Genomic DNA, 12,397 nt, shown 5'->3' with positions numbered 1-12,397 from the left:
ACTTCATCCATTCACCTAGTGAAGGTCAAGTTTTGGCAATTCTGAATAAAGCTGCCATAAATATTTCTTTGCAGATTTTCGTGGCAACACAAGTTTTCAGCTGTTAGTTTTATAAGAAAACTGTCATACTATCTTCCAAAGTGGCTGTACTACTTTGTACTCTGCCCAGCCACGAATGAGTGTTCCTGTCCCTCCACATCCTCACCAATATTTGTTGGTCTCTGTGTTCTGGATTTTGGACGCTGTGTTGCTGTTGTTGAGTCACTCAGTTGTGTCTGACTCTTTACGACCCCACAGACTGCAGCATGCCAGGTCTCCCTGTCCCTCACCATCTCCTGGACACTGTGTAGTGGTATCTTATTACTGTTCACTTTTTAATACTTCTAAATATGCCATGCCTAGAGACAGAATAAAGAGATAAGAACACAGTATCATCTATTTTTATGACGTCTAACACAGAAATAATTCAGCATTTCCTTCACCCACACGTGAAGACATTTCATGCCTGTTTCTTGCGGAACAGAGGAAGTTGTGGGAAACAGAGGAAACAACTAAAAAATTAATAATTAATTAATTGGCTTAGGGAAAGGCAGGTCAGGTTTGAACACTGCTCTGCTACGCTGGTAACCTTGGACCATTTGTCTAATCTCCCTGATCCTCAGTTTCTAGTCTATAAGAAGGAGGTTACCCAGGATGGGCCTCCCCGGTGGCTCAGCAGTAAAGAATCTGCCTGCTAGTGCAGAAGACGCAGGAGACATGGGTTCGATCCCTGGGTCAGGAAGATGCCCTGCAGGAGGAAATGGCAACTAACTCCAGTATTCTTGCCTGGAGAATGCCAAGGACAGAGGAGCCTGGCAGGCTACAGTCCATGGGGTCACAAAGAGTTAGAGATGACTGAGCGACGCGCGCACGCACATGTGCGCGCGCACACACACACACACACACACACACACACACACACACACAATGAGCCCAAGTTTTCCAAAGTCCATAGCAAGTTGATAATAATCTTCTAACAAAGCAAAGAAAACTTTACAATGAAACACACTAAAAAATGTGTCTAGCACAGACGACCACTAGGAATGATGGACAGCATTATCCAGAATGGCTCTTGCCTTAACTGGCCACAGCTACTTTGACAATTTCGTGTTACCTCCTCCAGAGAACTACTCTGACAACGATAGCAAGGAACAAGTGCTCCTCAGATGACAGAGGCTTTGTTAGACACTGGCCACATTTGAAGGACATCTTCTCTGTTACAGGAGTATTGCGATGCTCCTTTCTTATAAACTATTCTGACTAGAGCATAATGCTAATCTAACAGGACTCATCATGGAACCTCTGCCCTAATCTCTGTGGGAATGTCAAGGAAACAGCAGAAGGAGCCAGCTTCTCCCAGCCATCCGATCAACATGCTGAAGATATGTTGGATTCTAATAGTCCTATTCCTGAATTCTAGTAGTCCTAAATGTTTACAAACCAAACATTTTCTATACTGTAAAACATCATCATTATTTTAAAGGTATCAAAATTACTGGCCTTGAGAAAAAAATGAATAGCCTTTTAGAAACTCTCACACATGGATGAGAAGACTATAAACTGACCTAATTCTTCAGAGAAAAACTGGTGATATCTATAAATGTTTTCTATTTTCAAACCCTCAGTCCCAGTAACTCCACTTTTAGCAATCTATCCTATGAAATACTAGCAAAAATGCATGAAGTTATAGGTACAAGAATTTTAGGACAGCATTATTTTTAACAGCAAAAAAAACCAATATCACTGTCCTTCGACACAGAAAAACTAATTTATGGTATTTGTCCTAATGAATGCTACATGGCTATTAAGCAGAATGAAGAACAATGTATATGAGTTGACCTGGAAAAAGTCAATGCCAAAAATCACATTGTAGCACATGTATCACGTGCTTCTCTACTTGCAAAAAAAATGAGGAATAATGAATTACTATAAAAATCCTATGTATATGTTCTGCATATATTTGTATATGTACAGAGAAGAGTGTGCAAGGCATGAAAACCAACTGCTAACAGTGGTTACTTCTGGAGGGTGAGTAATGATGGGAAGAGGAAAAGATATTCCATTTACTTATATTTTTTACTTAAATGTTGAATTTTATGAGCAGAACCATGCTTTAATTTTTCAAAGAAAGGAAAATACCCAATCTTTTAAATGCTCCTTACCTTCAGTCAGCTGTTCCAAAGATCCTCGTGAAAGAAGACTTGAGAAAGACTCTACAACTGTGCATTTCTTCCTGTATCTGCACAGAATACATAGAAGAGATGAGAAGCAGAAAGAAACAAGTAATAAATCAAGCTCATTTTCATTTCACATCCATTTCAGTTGTAATCACACCAAAGGGTCACCAGAAACAGAACTCTAAACCCTAAAGTCTGCAGGGCAGAGACCACCATTTTGAAACCTACACACCCAGTTCCCAGCACTGGTACCCTGTGGGCATTTAATCCAAGCTCACTGAACATGTTTCTGTGTGTGGACAAACCTACATATAACAGTCAATACCGGGAGCTTCCCTGGTACCTCAGTTGGTAAACTGCCTGCAGTGCAGGAGACCCAGGTTCAATCCCTGGGTCAGGAAGATCCCCTGGAGAAGGAAATGGCAACCCACTCCAGTATTCTTGCCTGGAGAACCCCATGCACAGAAGAGCCTGGCCAGGGTACAGTCCATGGGGTCTCAAGAGTCGGACACGACTTAGTGATTAAACCAAACCAACAGTCAATACTAACTCCGTCATGCCCCTTCCCTGATCTCTATGGCTCAAATCAGTGTTTTTGTGGGTAAGGGTCACTTTGTCACTGGTTAAAAATGGGGTTAGACTGCAGTGTTTGGAAACTCTCTTCATTTGAGGGGCTAGAAACATAATTACAAGAGGGCATAATTTCAGTGTTAAAATTCACCAATGCTAATTAACAGCTTCTGCTAGAGGCTTCATATACACACAAAAGTGAAACTCCATGTCATTTTCACCAAGCAAAACTGTTCAAATATGGCCATTTAGGCAAATAAAAGACCCGCTTCTGCATTTACAGCACTTCCCACATAAAAAATTCTCCTTGGTTGGCCCGGAGTACCAGGCCAACATGTAGTACCTAATCTCTCCACCAGGGGGACCCCAAGAGATGCTTGCTGCTAAACCCACTGAAATCCTCAGCACTTTTCTGTAGCTCAAACACAAAAAAGAAAACAGTATGGTATAGACGCCATGTGCTCAGCCACACCAGCATCATAGGATAATTCCTTAGGGGAAATATTTTTAATCCCTCATAAAAGTACAGGAGGCCAGGAAGCTTTGATGTTCTAAGTCCTTTTCTATAACCATGGCCAGCTTCCAACAGAGCTCTCAGTGAAGCAAAGTACATCCATTTTGTCACACAGACAGAAAGGTTTTTAGGCATATCTCAAGGATTTAATTACTCAGCTCATACTTTTGGCAGGTTTGTAAGGCGTCCTTCATGGCAGAAATGCCGTTTTGGATGTCCTGTTGCTCGAAGGTCATGACAGCCTGCAACACCACAATGGTACTGTAGCCCAAGGCATGGTACATGCTCTCCTTAGCCCTGGGAAGAACACGGAAATGACTGCATTTCAATTCAACTGAAAAGCATTCAGGTCTCATCTGACAATAACCACAAGAAATTCTAGTTCATCCAAGGCATGACTTTCACAGTAACGACTTTTACTCCTGCACCACAACCACTGAAATAATGTGGACTACGAAAGGCATGCCCCAAAACACTCAAGCACTGGGGACCTTCCAGTTCAAGTCCAGGCTGCTGCTGCTGCTGCTAAGTCACTTCAGTCTTGTCCGACTCTATGCGACCCCACAGACGGCAGCCCACCAGGCTCCGCCGTCCCTGGGATTCTCCAGGCAAGAACACTGGAGTGGGTTGCCATTTCCTTCTCCAATGCATGAACGTGAAAAGTGAAAGTGAAGGCAGGAAGCAGGAAACTTGCCAGGTTGAAGCAGAAAGTGACGTATGCTTTTCCCTGTTTAAGCACAAGGGGGCAGCCTGCCGATTCATTTCTTAGAAAATGCTTCTAAGCAATCCTAATTTTTCCCAGTTGTACAAGAAGCAGTCCTTAGCTCTGAAGTGTGAAATAAAAGCCATTGAAAATATATTTTGTGACACAGAAATTATGAAAGATAAGGCTTGTTTAAAACCATCCCCTCCCTTCTCCCAGGCAGAGGCCATGAGAAAGCAAGATTTGGGCCACCAGGCAGGTCAGCCACAAAGGGCCCGGACAAAAATTCACGGTAGACCTCTTACCAAATCTCACCTCATTATCTAGGAATCCTGATTAAAGTTCTTGATGATTCATATTGTCAGTAAGAACTGCTTCAATTCTTAAGAACATTTAGTCTGAATGGATGGCACAACCCAGACTCTCAGCCTGTGAAAACCTCACTATCACTTTCCTCAAAACTTCTCAAGCTATGTTCATTAGTTAATTATAAGATTTACAATATTAATGTGTGGTTTTGTTTTTAATTCAAATACAATATACAACAGCCTGCTGCTCTGCAAAACAAATACAATCCATATTATTCCTTTCCCACCAGAAAGAGTCTAAACATCCTTTCCGAATCTGCAATTAGTCCCAAACAGTGAGGGCACTGCTGATTCAAGAAAGAAAACAAACAAACAATATGCAAGGAATAAGAGCAACCCAACGTAAATCAGTAATTGTAGTTTTTAAATGTCACCTTTTAAAAAAAAATCCTGTACTAAAGTATCGTTGATTCACAGGGGGCTTCCCCAGTGGTTCAAGGGTAAAGAATCCACAAGCAACGCAGGAGCCACAGAAGGCTTGGTTCGATCCCTGGGTTGGGAAGATCCCCTGGAGGAAGAAACGGCAATCTACTCCAGTATTCTTGCCTGGGAAATTCCATGGACAGAGGAGCCTGGTAGCTACAGTCCATGGGGTCCCAAAGAGTCGGACACGACTGAAGGGGCTTAGCACGCAGCACATACGCATAGCTGATTTAAAATGCTGTGTAATTCTCACATTTCAAACCAAAAGCTCTTCCAAGAGGAAAAAAAAAAAGTATTTGAGTGGGGGAAAAAAAAAACATGTTTAACAGTGAAACGTTCAGAAAGATCAGAGGATATAAAACTAGACTAAATATAAGATCATGTTGTTTATTTCATTCCATATTATGACCAGCTGCGTGTCAGTGGAAGAAGAAAAAAGGAGACTTTTTGAATAAAAAACACAGGAGACAGGCAGGAAGAATAAGAGAGGGGAAATAAGGAGAGAATGACTGGCAGAGAGAGAGAAGGAGGGAGAGAGGAAGACAGATGGAGAGAGAGACAGAAGATGATCTGAAGGACAGACAGAGATCTGAAGGACTAAAGAAGACAGAGGGGAAAGGGTGGCAACAGGCAAGGGAGAAAATGTGTGTTGGTTGGAGACAGCACTGGGCAACTTCCTTAGGCCAGGGGCTTCACCATCTATTTTGTTGTCTGTTCCTAACCTCTGAAATGCTAACTGATTGCAGCTCATCTAAATCTCAGAATTACCACGGCCTCAGTAGGCACATTACTTTAAGTCCCCTACGTACGAACCTTTAAGTTAACTTTCAAAGATTCAAATGTGCGTTCTATCAACGTCAGGAATCAGTAAAATTTCAGCTTGCCCTCCATCTCCTATTTCTGATGAGCCTTTAGTTCTGCCATTGCCTACCTCCTCTCCCTCCTCCAGTCAGTAACTCTTCTTGCCTGTTCACTGGATGCCGGCCCCTGGATGCCAGCTGTTGTACTGTACTACTGTACTTTTCAAGGTACTGTAGTGTACAATTGAAAATGTTTTATCTTGGGGGGTTTTCATATATTATTTGTGGGTTCATGTTTGGGAACGCATGTACACCCGTGGTGGATTCATGTCAATGTATGGCAAAACCAATACAGAATTGTAAAGTAAAATAAAAAATAAATTAAAAAAAAAAAAGAAGAAAAAAAAGTATAAATGTATTACAGTACAGTATTATATAGAGAATTGTGTGAGTTGGGTACCTAGGCTAACTTTGTTGGACTTATGAACAAACTAGACTTATGAACATACTCTCAGAATGGAATCTGTCTGTATGTAGGGGACTTACTGTAATTTCTAAAATCAAAGTCAATGACCAGAGTCACATCACCCTCCCCACCCTACTGACTCCCCAAAGGAAAGAGCCCCACTCCTGTGCCCACAAGGTAACCATCTTGAAATTATTATAGGAGGTCTAAGTTTCATCCAGGTCAGTGACTGTGTTTGAAGGCATGAGGTAAGCTGATTCCTGTCAAGCTCTAGTCACACTGTACAGATGGGCACTAGGGTTACAGTGAGGCCTAGGAACAAGGCTAAGCATAGGTTTTCCTGCCACATCATCAGAATTCATAGGTACTATTCAGTGAAAGGGGGCTTCCCAGGTAGCTCAGTGGTAAAGAATCTGACTGCTAAAGCAGGAGATTTGGGTTAAATCCACAGGGGTGGGAAGATCCCCTGGAGGAGGAAATGGCACCCCAGTCCAGTATTCTTGCCTAGGAAATCCCTTGGACAGAAGAGCCTCATGGGCTACAGTCCACGGGGTCACAAACAGTCAGACACGACTGAGCCTGCACGTGAGCACTGTTAATTGAAATGAAACTGATTTATCACATAAATCAGGAGTCCCAAGAATATTTTCATTATCTTGAATTTCTTTTTAGCCTCCGAGATTAGCATATTTTAGTCTGTCCCATGTCCATTTCAAAGGAAACTTTTCTCAACCATATTTGAGTTCAGAGGAATACCCATAAAAATATTTCACTGAAGAAACCCAAATGAAGCTCTACAAAACTAAGATGACATTATTTGAACAAGTATAGAAAAAGACAGGAGAAAGAATCAGAAATGCTCTAATGATTAAAGTTGACAAGATAGGTTTGTTAACTGGATATTAAAACCAATCAAAAGAAGTCTCAACAAAACTGGCTTATAAATATTCAGATGGAAATGCAGAAAAATTAACGGAAAAATATGACATCAGAGACAGAATCATCAAAAACATATGAAAAACATATTTTATACAAAAGAAAATTAATTACCATGGTCGAAGCAACTCTAAGGCATCTGTAAATTTGTTACTTAGAAATAAGTTCAATGCCATTGCACATTCTTCGAGGCCACTCCTAAGATCTACCTTAGTTGACAGCGACCTAAAGATCAAGGAAAAAAAAAAATACACAGAATTTTTACAGTTTTTACTTATAGCAAGTTATCACAGGGAGTGTGTGGATATGTATACTTTAGAGACAAAAAGACTAGAATTCTAACTCTGCCACTTACTAGTTGTGTCTTTAACCCTTGAAACTTGACTTTCTCATCTGTAAAATGGGAACACTACTACCTACTTCATGGGACTGTTTCAAGAATGGAACCAATTGCCAATTAATACTCATAGCAGGCACTTAATAAATGATTATCCCCATCACTCCAAAAACCACAAGCATAGGCACTATTTCTATTCATGAGGGGAAGCAGAGGTTATTTTGTTTTAGTTTGATTATGTAGGGGTAAGAATGTGCTTCAGGCTTGCCAGGTGATGCAGTGGTGAAGAATCTACCTGCCAATGCAGGAGACTCAGGTTCGATCCCTGGATCAGGAAGACCCGCTGGAGGAGGAAATGGCAAGCCACCCCAGTATTCTTGCCTGGGAAGTCCCATGGACAGAGAAGTCTGGTGGGCTACAGTCCCTGGGTTCACAGCGTTGACATGACTGAGCAACTGAACATGCACGCATGCACTCAAGAATGTGGCTGGTGGAAAACTGCATTGTCCAAATTCTAGAGAAGACTCCACCAGATTATTTGTTTTTGCTTCCACAGGAGCTATCTTACAGCTTTGTAAATTATATATAACTGATAGCAATGCAAAATAACTGTTGTCTACAGATCTGTGTTTAAAGAGAGATAACAGGCCCAAGATGGAGTCACTTAAACACTAAGACTCACCAGGACCTAACCAATCAGTTTCAACCTTCTCCAAGAATGTGACCTATAACCAGCTAACCTGGAATATCCTGAGCAGCACTAGGAAATCCACTGAAAGGCCCCTCCTACTCCCCGTGAGGAGAAACCTAGCCTAAAACAATGCATTCTTGGCTAATAACTTCCTTCTTTCCCCTGTTTCCTCTCGGCCTTGGAAAACCTTTCCTTTCCTGCAGCCTGAAGGAGTTCCTTTCAACTGCTAGTTGGGATTCTGCCCAATTCACAAAGAGTTTAATAAAGACAATCAGATCTTCAAATTTCCACTATTGAACTTGTTATTTAACACATGTAAATTCTGTTCCGGCCTTCAATTGACTTCCTGCCTCCACCAAGGAAGAAGCCAGTTTTGCCTGAATTTGCACATTCATTTCAACATTCCTTTCAGTTCAGTTCAGTCGCTCAGTCGTGTCCGACTCTTTGCGACCCCATGAACCACAGCACACCAGGCCTCCCTGTCCATCACCAACTCCCAGAGTCCACCCAAACTCATGTCCATTGCATCAGCGATGCCATCCAACCATCTCATCCTCTGTCGTCCCCTTCTCCTCCTGCCCTCAATCTTTCCCAGCATCAGGGTCTTTTCAAATGAGTCAGCTCTTCACGTCAGGTGGCCAAAGTATTCGAGTTTTAGCTTCAGCATCAGTCCTTCCAATGAACACCCACGACTGATCTCCTTTGGGATGGACTGGTTGTATCTCCTTGCAGTCCAAGGGACTCTCAAGAGTCTTCTCCAACACCACAGTTCAAAAGCATCAATTCTTCGGCACTCATCTTTCTTTATAGTCCAACTCTCACATCCATACATGACCACTGGAAAAACCATAGCCTTGACTAGACGGACCTTTGTTGGCAAAGTAATGTCTCTGCTTTTTAATATGCTGTCTAGTTTGGTCACAACTTTCCTTCCAAGGAGTAAGCATCTTTTAATTCCAAGGCTGCAGTCACCATCTGCAGTGATTTTGGAGCCCAGAAAATTAAAATCAGCCACTGTTTCCACAGTTTCCCCATCATATTTCCCATGAAGTGATGGGACCGGATGCCATGATCTTAGTTTTCTGAATGTTGAGCTTTAAGCCAACTTTTACACTTTCCTCTTTCACCTTCATCAAGAGGCTCTTTAGTTCTTCTTCACTTTCTGCAATAAAGGTGATGTCATCTGCATATCTGAGGTTATTGATATTTCTCCCGGCAATCTTGATTCCAGCTTGTGCTTCTTCCAGTCCAGCGTTTCTCATGATGTACTCTGCATAGAAGTTAAATAAGCAGAGTGACAATATATAGCCTTGACGTACTCCTTTTCCTATTTGGAACCAGTCTGTTGTTCCATGTCCAGTTCTAACTGCTGCTTCCTGACCTGCATACAGGTTTCTCAAGAGGCTGGTCAGGTGGTCTGGTATTCCCATCTCTTTAGGAATTTTCCATAGTTTATTGTGATCCATACAGTCAAAGGCTTTGGCACAGTCAATAAAGCAGAAATAGATGTTTTTCTGGAACTCTCTTGCTTTTCCAATGATCCAGCGGATGTTGGCAATTTGATCTCTGGTTCCTCTGCCTTTTCTAAAACCAGCTTGAACATCTGGAAGTTCATGGTTCACGTACTGCTGAAGCTTGGCTTGGAGAATTTTGAGCATTACTTTACTAGCGTGTGAGTTGAGTGCAATTGTGCGGTAGTTTGAGCATTCTTTGGCATTGCCTTTCTTTGGGATTGGAATGAAACTGACCTTTTCCAGTCCTGCAGCCACTGCTGAGTTTTCCAAATTTGCTGGCATATTGAGTGTAGCACTTTCACAGCATCATCTTTCAGGATTTGAAATAGCTCAACTGGAATTCCATCACCTCCACTAGCTTTGTTTGTAGTGATGCTTCCTAAGGCCTACTTGACTTCACATTCCAGGATGTCTGGCTCTAGGTGAGTGATCACAGCATCATGATTATCAACATTCCTTTACTCCATATAAATTTGTGCTGTTTTGATATCACCTTCGAATCTGTTTTAACATCTGCCCAATTCCCTCCCTGATTAGTGACTTAAGGCAAAATTTTTAACATCTGTTCATGTCTACATCTGTGTGAGTCATAATTTTACCCTTTTTAGAAAATCATTTAAACTACTTATGATTGATAGAAAGTCTGCCCCTTAAAACAAGAGCCATCTCTGAAGTGTTGCAGAGAAGCCAATTCGGACTCCATGCTGGAAACTGTTTCTTTGACTTGCTTTTTGATTGTTTTTGTTATTATAATCATACATAGTAGCCTGCCTCAGAGGACCCTGCCCCTCTGCCTGACTGTAAACTAAAGAGCCTTTGTTCAGCTCACAGAGAGATAATCTGACTCTGCCCACCTGTGAGTAGAAAAGATTAACACACTCCTTCCAAAGGTTGACCCTTCCAGTTTTGCAAAACTGAAGATTCTTTCTACTTTACTCCTTCACTGTCTCTCCCTCTACATTCTGTCCTTTGACTTTAGCTCCTCATATGCTTCTCTCTTTTTCTCTTTCTCTCCCAGATTTAATTAAAAAGAACCTGGCATCCAGGCTCCAAAAAGATGGTTACTTTGAGACACTAATCTGCCATCTCCTCGGTCATCTGGCTTTCCCAATAAAGTCATTCTTGCCTCAACACCTTGTCTCTCAGAGTCACTGGCCTGTCAGAGCAAGCAGAGTTAGCTTGGACTGGGTAACAAAATGTTTTGTGTAACAAAACAAGTATTTTTTAACAAGCAAATATCTCAGTAAGGAAACAAGCAGTACAATGTTTCATTTCAATGCCACCGGAGTTGAACTTCTGAGAAACCAGCCCTCTCCATATTCATTTTTTAAGCAAGAAAACAAAATCCCACTTCAGTTACTCATCTTCCAGAAGCGGATTCTGAAATTGCTACAGGGAACCACCCACTCTGCCCCCAGGGCTTCTCGTGGCTGGTTCCCTCCTATTGTTCAGATCTCAGGTCAAAAGGCAGGGAATCAGAGTGCCTTGCTGATCCCAGCCCATCTCATCTCCCTGTTTTGTTTGCTCCATACCACTTATTATCATCCAAAATATCTTGTGCCTATATTTGTGGACCTGTTGTCTTTGGCTATCTTTTCTCTCTAGGATATAAATGCAAGGAGGTTGTTTTCATCGCTGCTGCACCCCGAGGGCCTTTGCTTGTACCTAGAACACAGTAAATATCAGTAAGTAAGTGTTGTTGACTCAGTAAGTATTGTTCAGTGGACAGGTGAGGGCAATAGAAATGCTGCTCTGGGTAGAAACAAAATTCCTCATGCCTGGGACCTGAAAGCATCTCTCCTCCAGGGCAGTGCAGACAGGAGACAAGCTCTTGGAAAAGGAATGAGCTGCGGAGCTCAGAAACTGTGATGGTTAATTTTATACATCAATTTCAATGAATAAAGGATGTCTAGATAGCTGGTCCAATATTACTTGTGTCTGTGAGAGCGTTTCTGAAAGAGATTAGCCTTAGAATTGGTGAACCGAGTAAAGCAGATGGGTTTCCCCAACGTAGGTGGGCATCAGTCAATCTGCTGGGAGCCAAGACAGAGCAAAAAAGGCAGCGGAAGGGTGAATTCGCGATCTCTTCCCTCTTTGAGCTGGGCTCTCCCGTGCTCCTGGTTCCCAGCTCATCGGGCTTGGACTGAATTGCAACACTGGCTTTCCTGGTTCTGAAGCTGGCAGACAGCAGATCCCAGGACTTCTTGGCCTTGATAACCACACAAGCCAATTCCCATAACACATCAATCTCTTTCCCTCTCCCTCGATCTCTCTGTCTCTTGATATAGCTCTCCTATTGGTCTTGTTTCTCTGAGAAACCTAATACTAACAAACCTCTCAGGAGGATTCTTCACAAGTAAGTTGCTTAGCACCTCCCATATGAGTCCGCCATAGAGTTTTGTCAGGGTTACTTCCTCAGCATCTCTTGGATGCATCCTGTGACACCTCCACTATCCGCCGAGTGAGCAGTCATTTGCTGCCTAGGGTCGACAGACACATCTCTTCCCTCACTTTCTCCCCCCACCTTGCCTCCCTCCCAATTAAATCTCTACCTAAAATTCATTCAACTAACATTGTAGAGTTCTAACTCTGACCAGGCACTCTTCTAGGTTTTCGAATGCAACACTGAGCAAGGCCCACAGGATTCCTGACTGGGGAAGCACTGTCATTCTCCTGAGGAGGGGCAGCAGACCGAAGGAGACCAGTAACTAAGATGATCTCAGGCTGCTATAAGTCATCTGGAAAAGAAACTGCTTGGGGAAGCAGGTGGGGTGAGGCTCAACATTAGAGAGGATGGTCACGGAAAGCTCTCAAAGAGGGGACGTCCAAGTGCTACGGAATGAAAGCAGATGTGGGAAT

At 42.4% G+C, this 12,397-nt stretch overlaps 1 protein-coding gene across 1 annotated transcript in view; it reads right to left on the bottom strand.

The window, feature by feature from the left end:
- The window catches only part of LOC120860204 (tetratricopeptide repeat protein 39B-like), a 150,155-nt gene that overhangs the window by 50,076 nt on the left and 87,682 nt on the right, over nucleotides 1–12,397 (bottom strand). The window contains 3 exon segments of the mRNA XM_040235986.1: nucleotides 2,202–2,278; nucleotides 3,466–3,597; nucleotides 7,111–7,221. Coding sequence (XP_040091920.1) covers nucleotides 2,202–2,278; nucleotides 3,466–3,597; nucleotides 7,111–7,221 — 320 coding nt within the window.

Source organism: Oryx dammah, unplaced genomic scaffold, assembly GCF_014754425.2.
Source record: "Oryx dammah isolate SB20612 unplaced genomic scaffold, SCBI_Odam_1.1 HiC_scaffold_11050, whole genome shotgun sequence".
Taxonomy (NCBI): Eukaryota; Metazoa; Chordata; class Mammalia; order Artiodactyla; family Bovidae; genus Oryx; species Oryx dammah.
The sequence above is the reverse complement of the archived record's forward strand: the minus strand, read 5'-3'. Positions and strand labels throughout refer to the sequence as shown.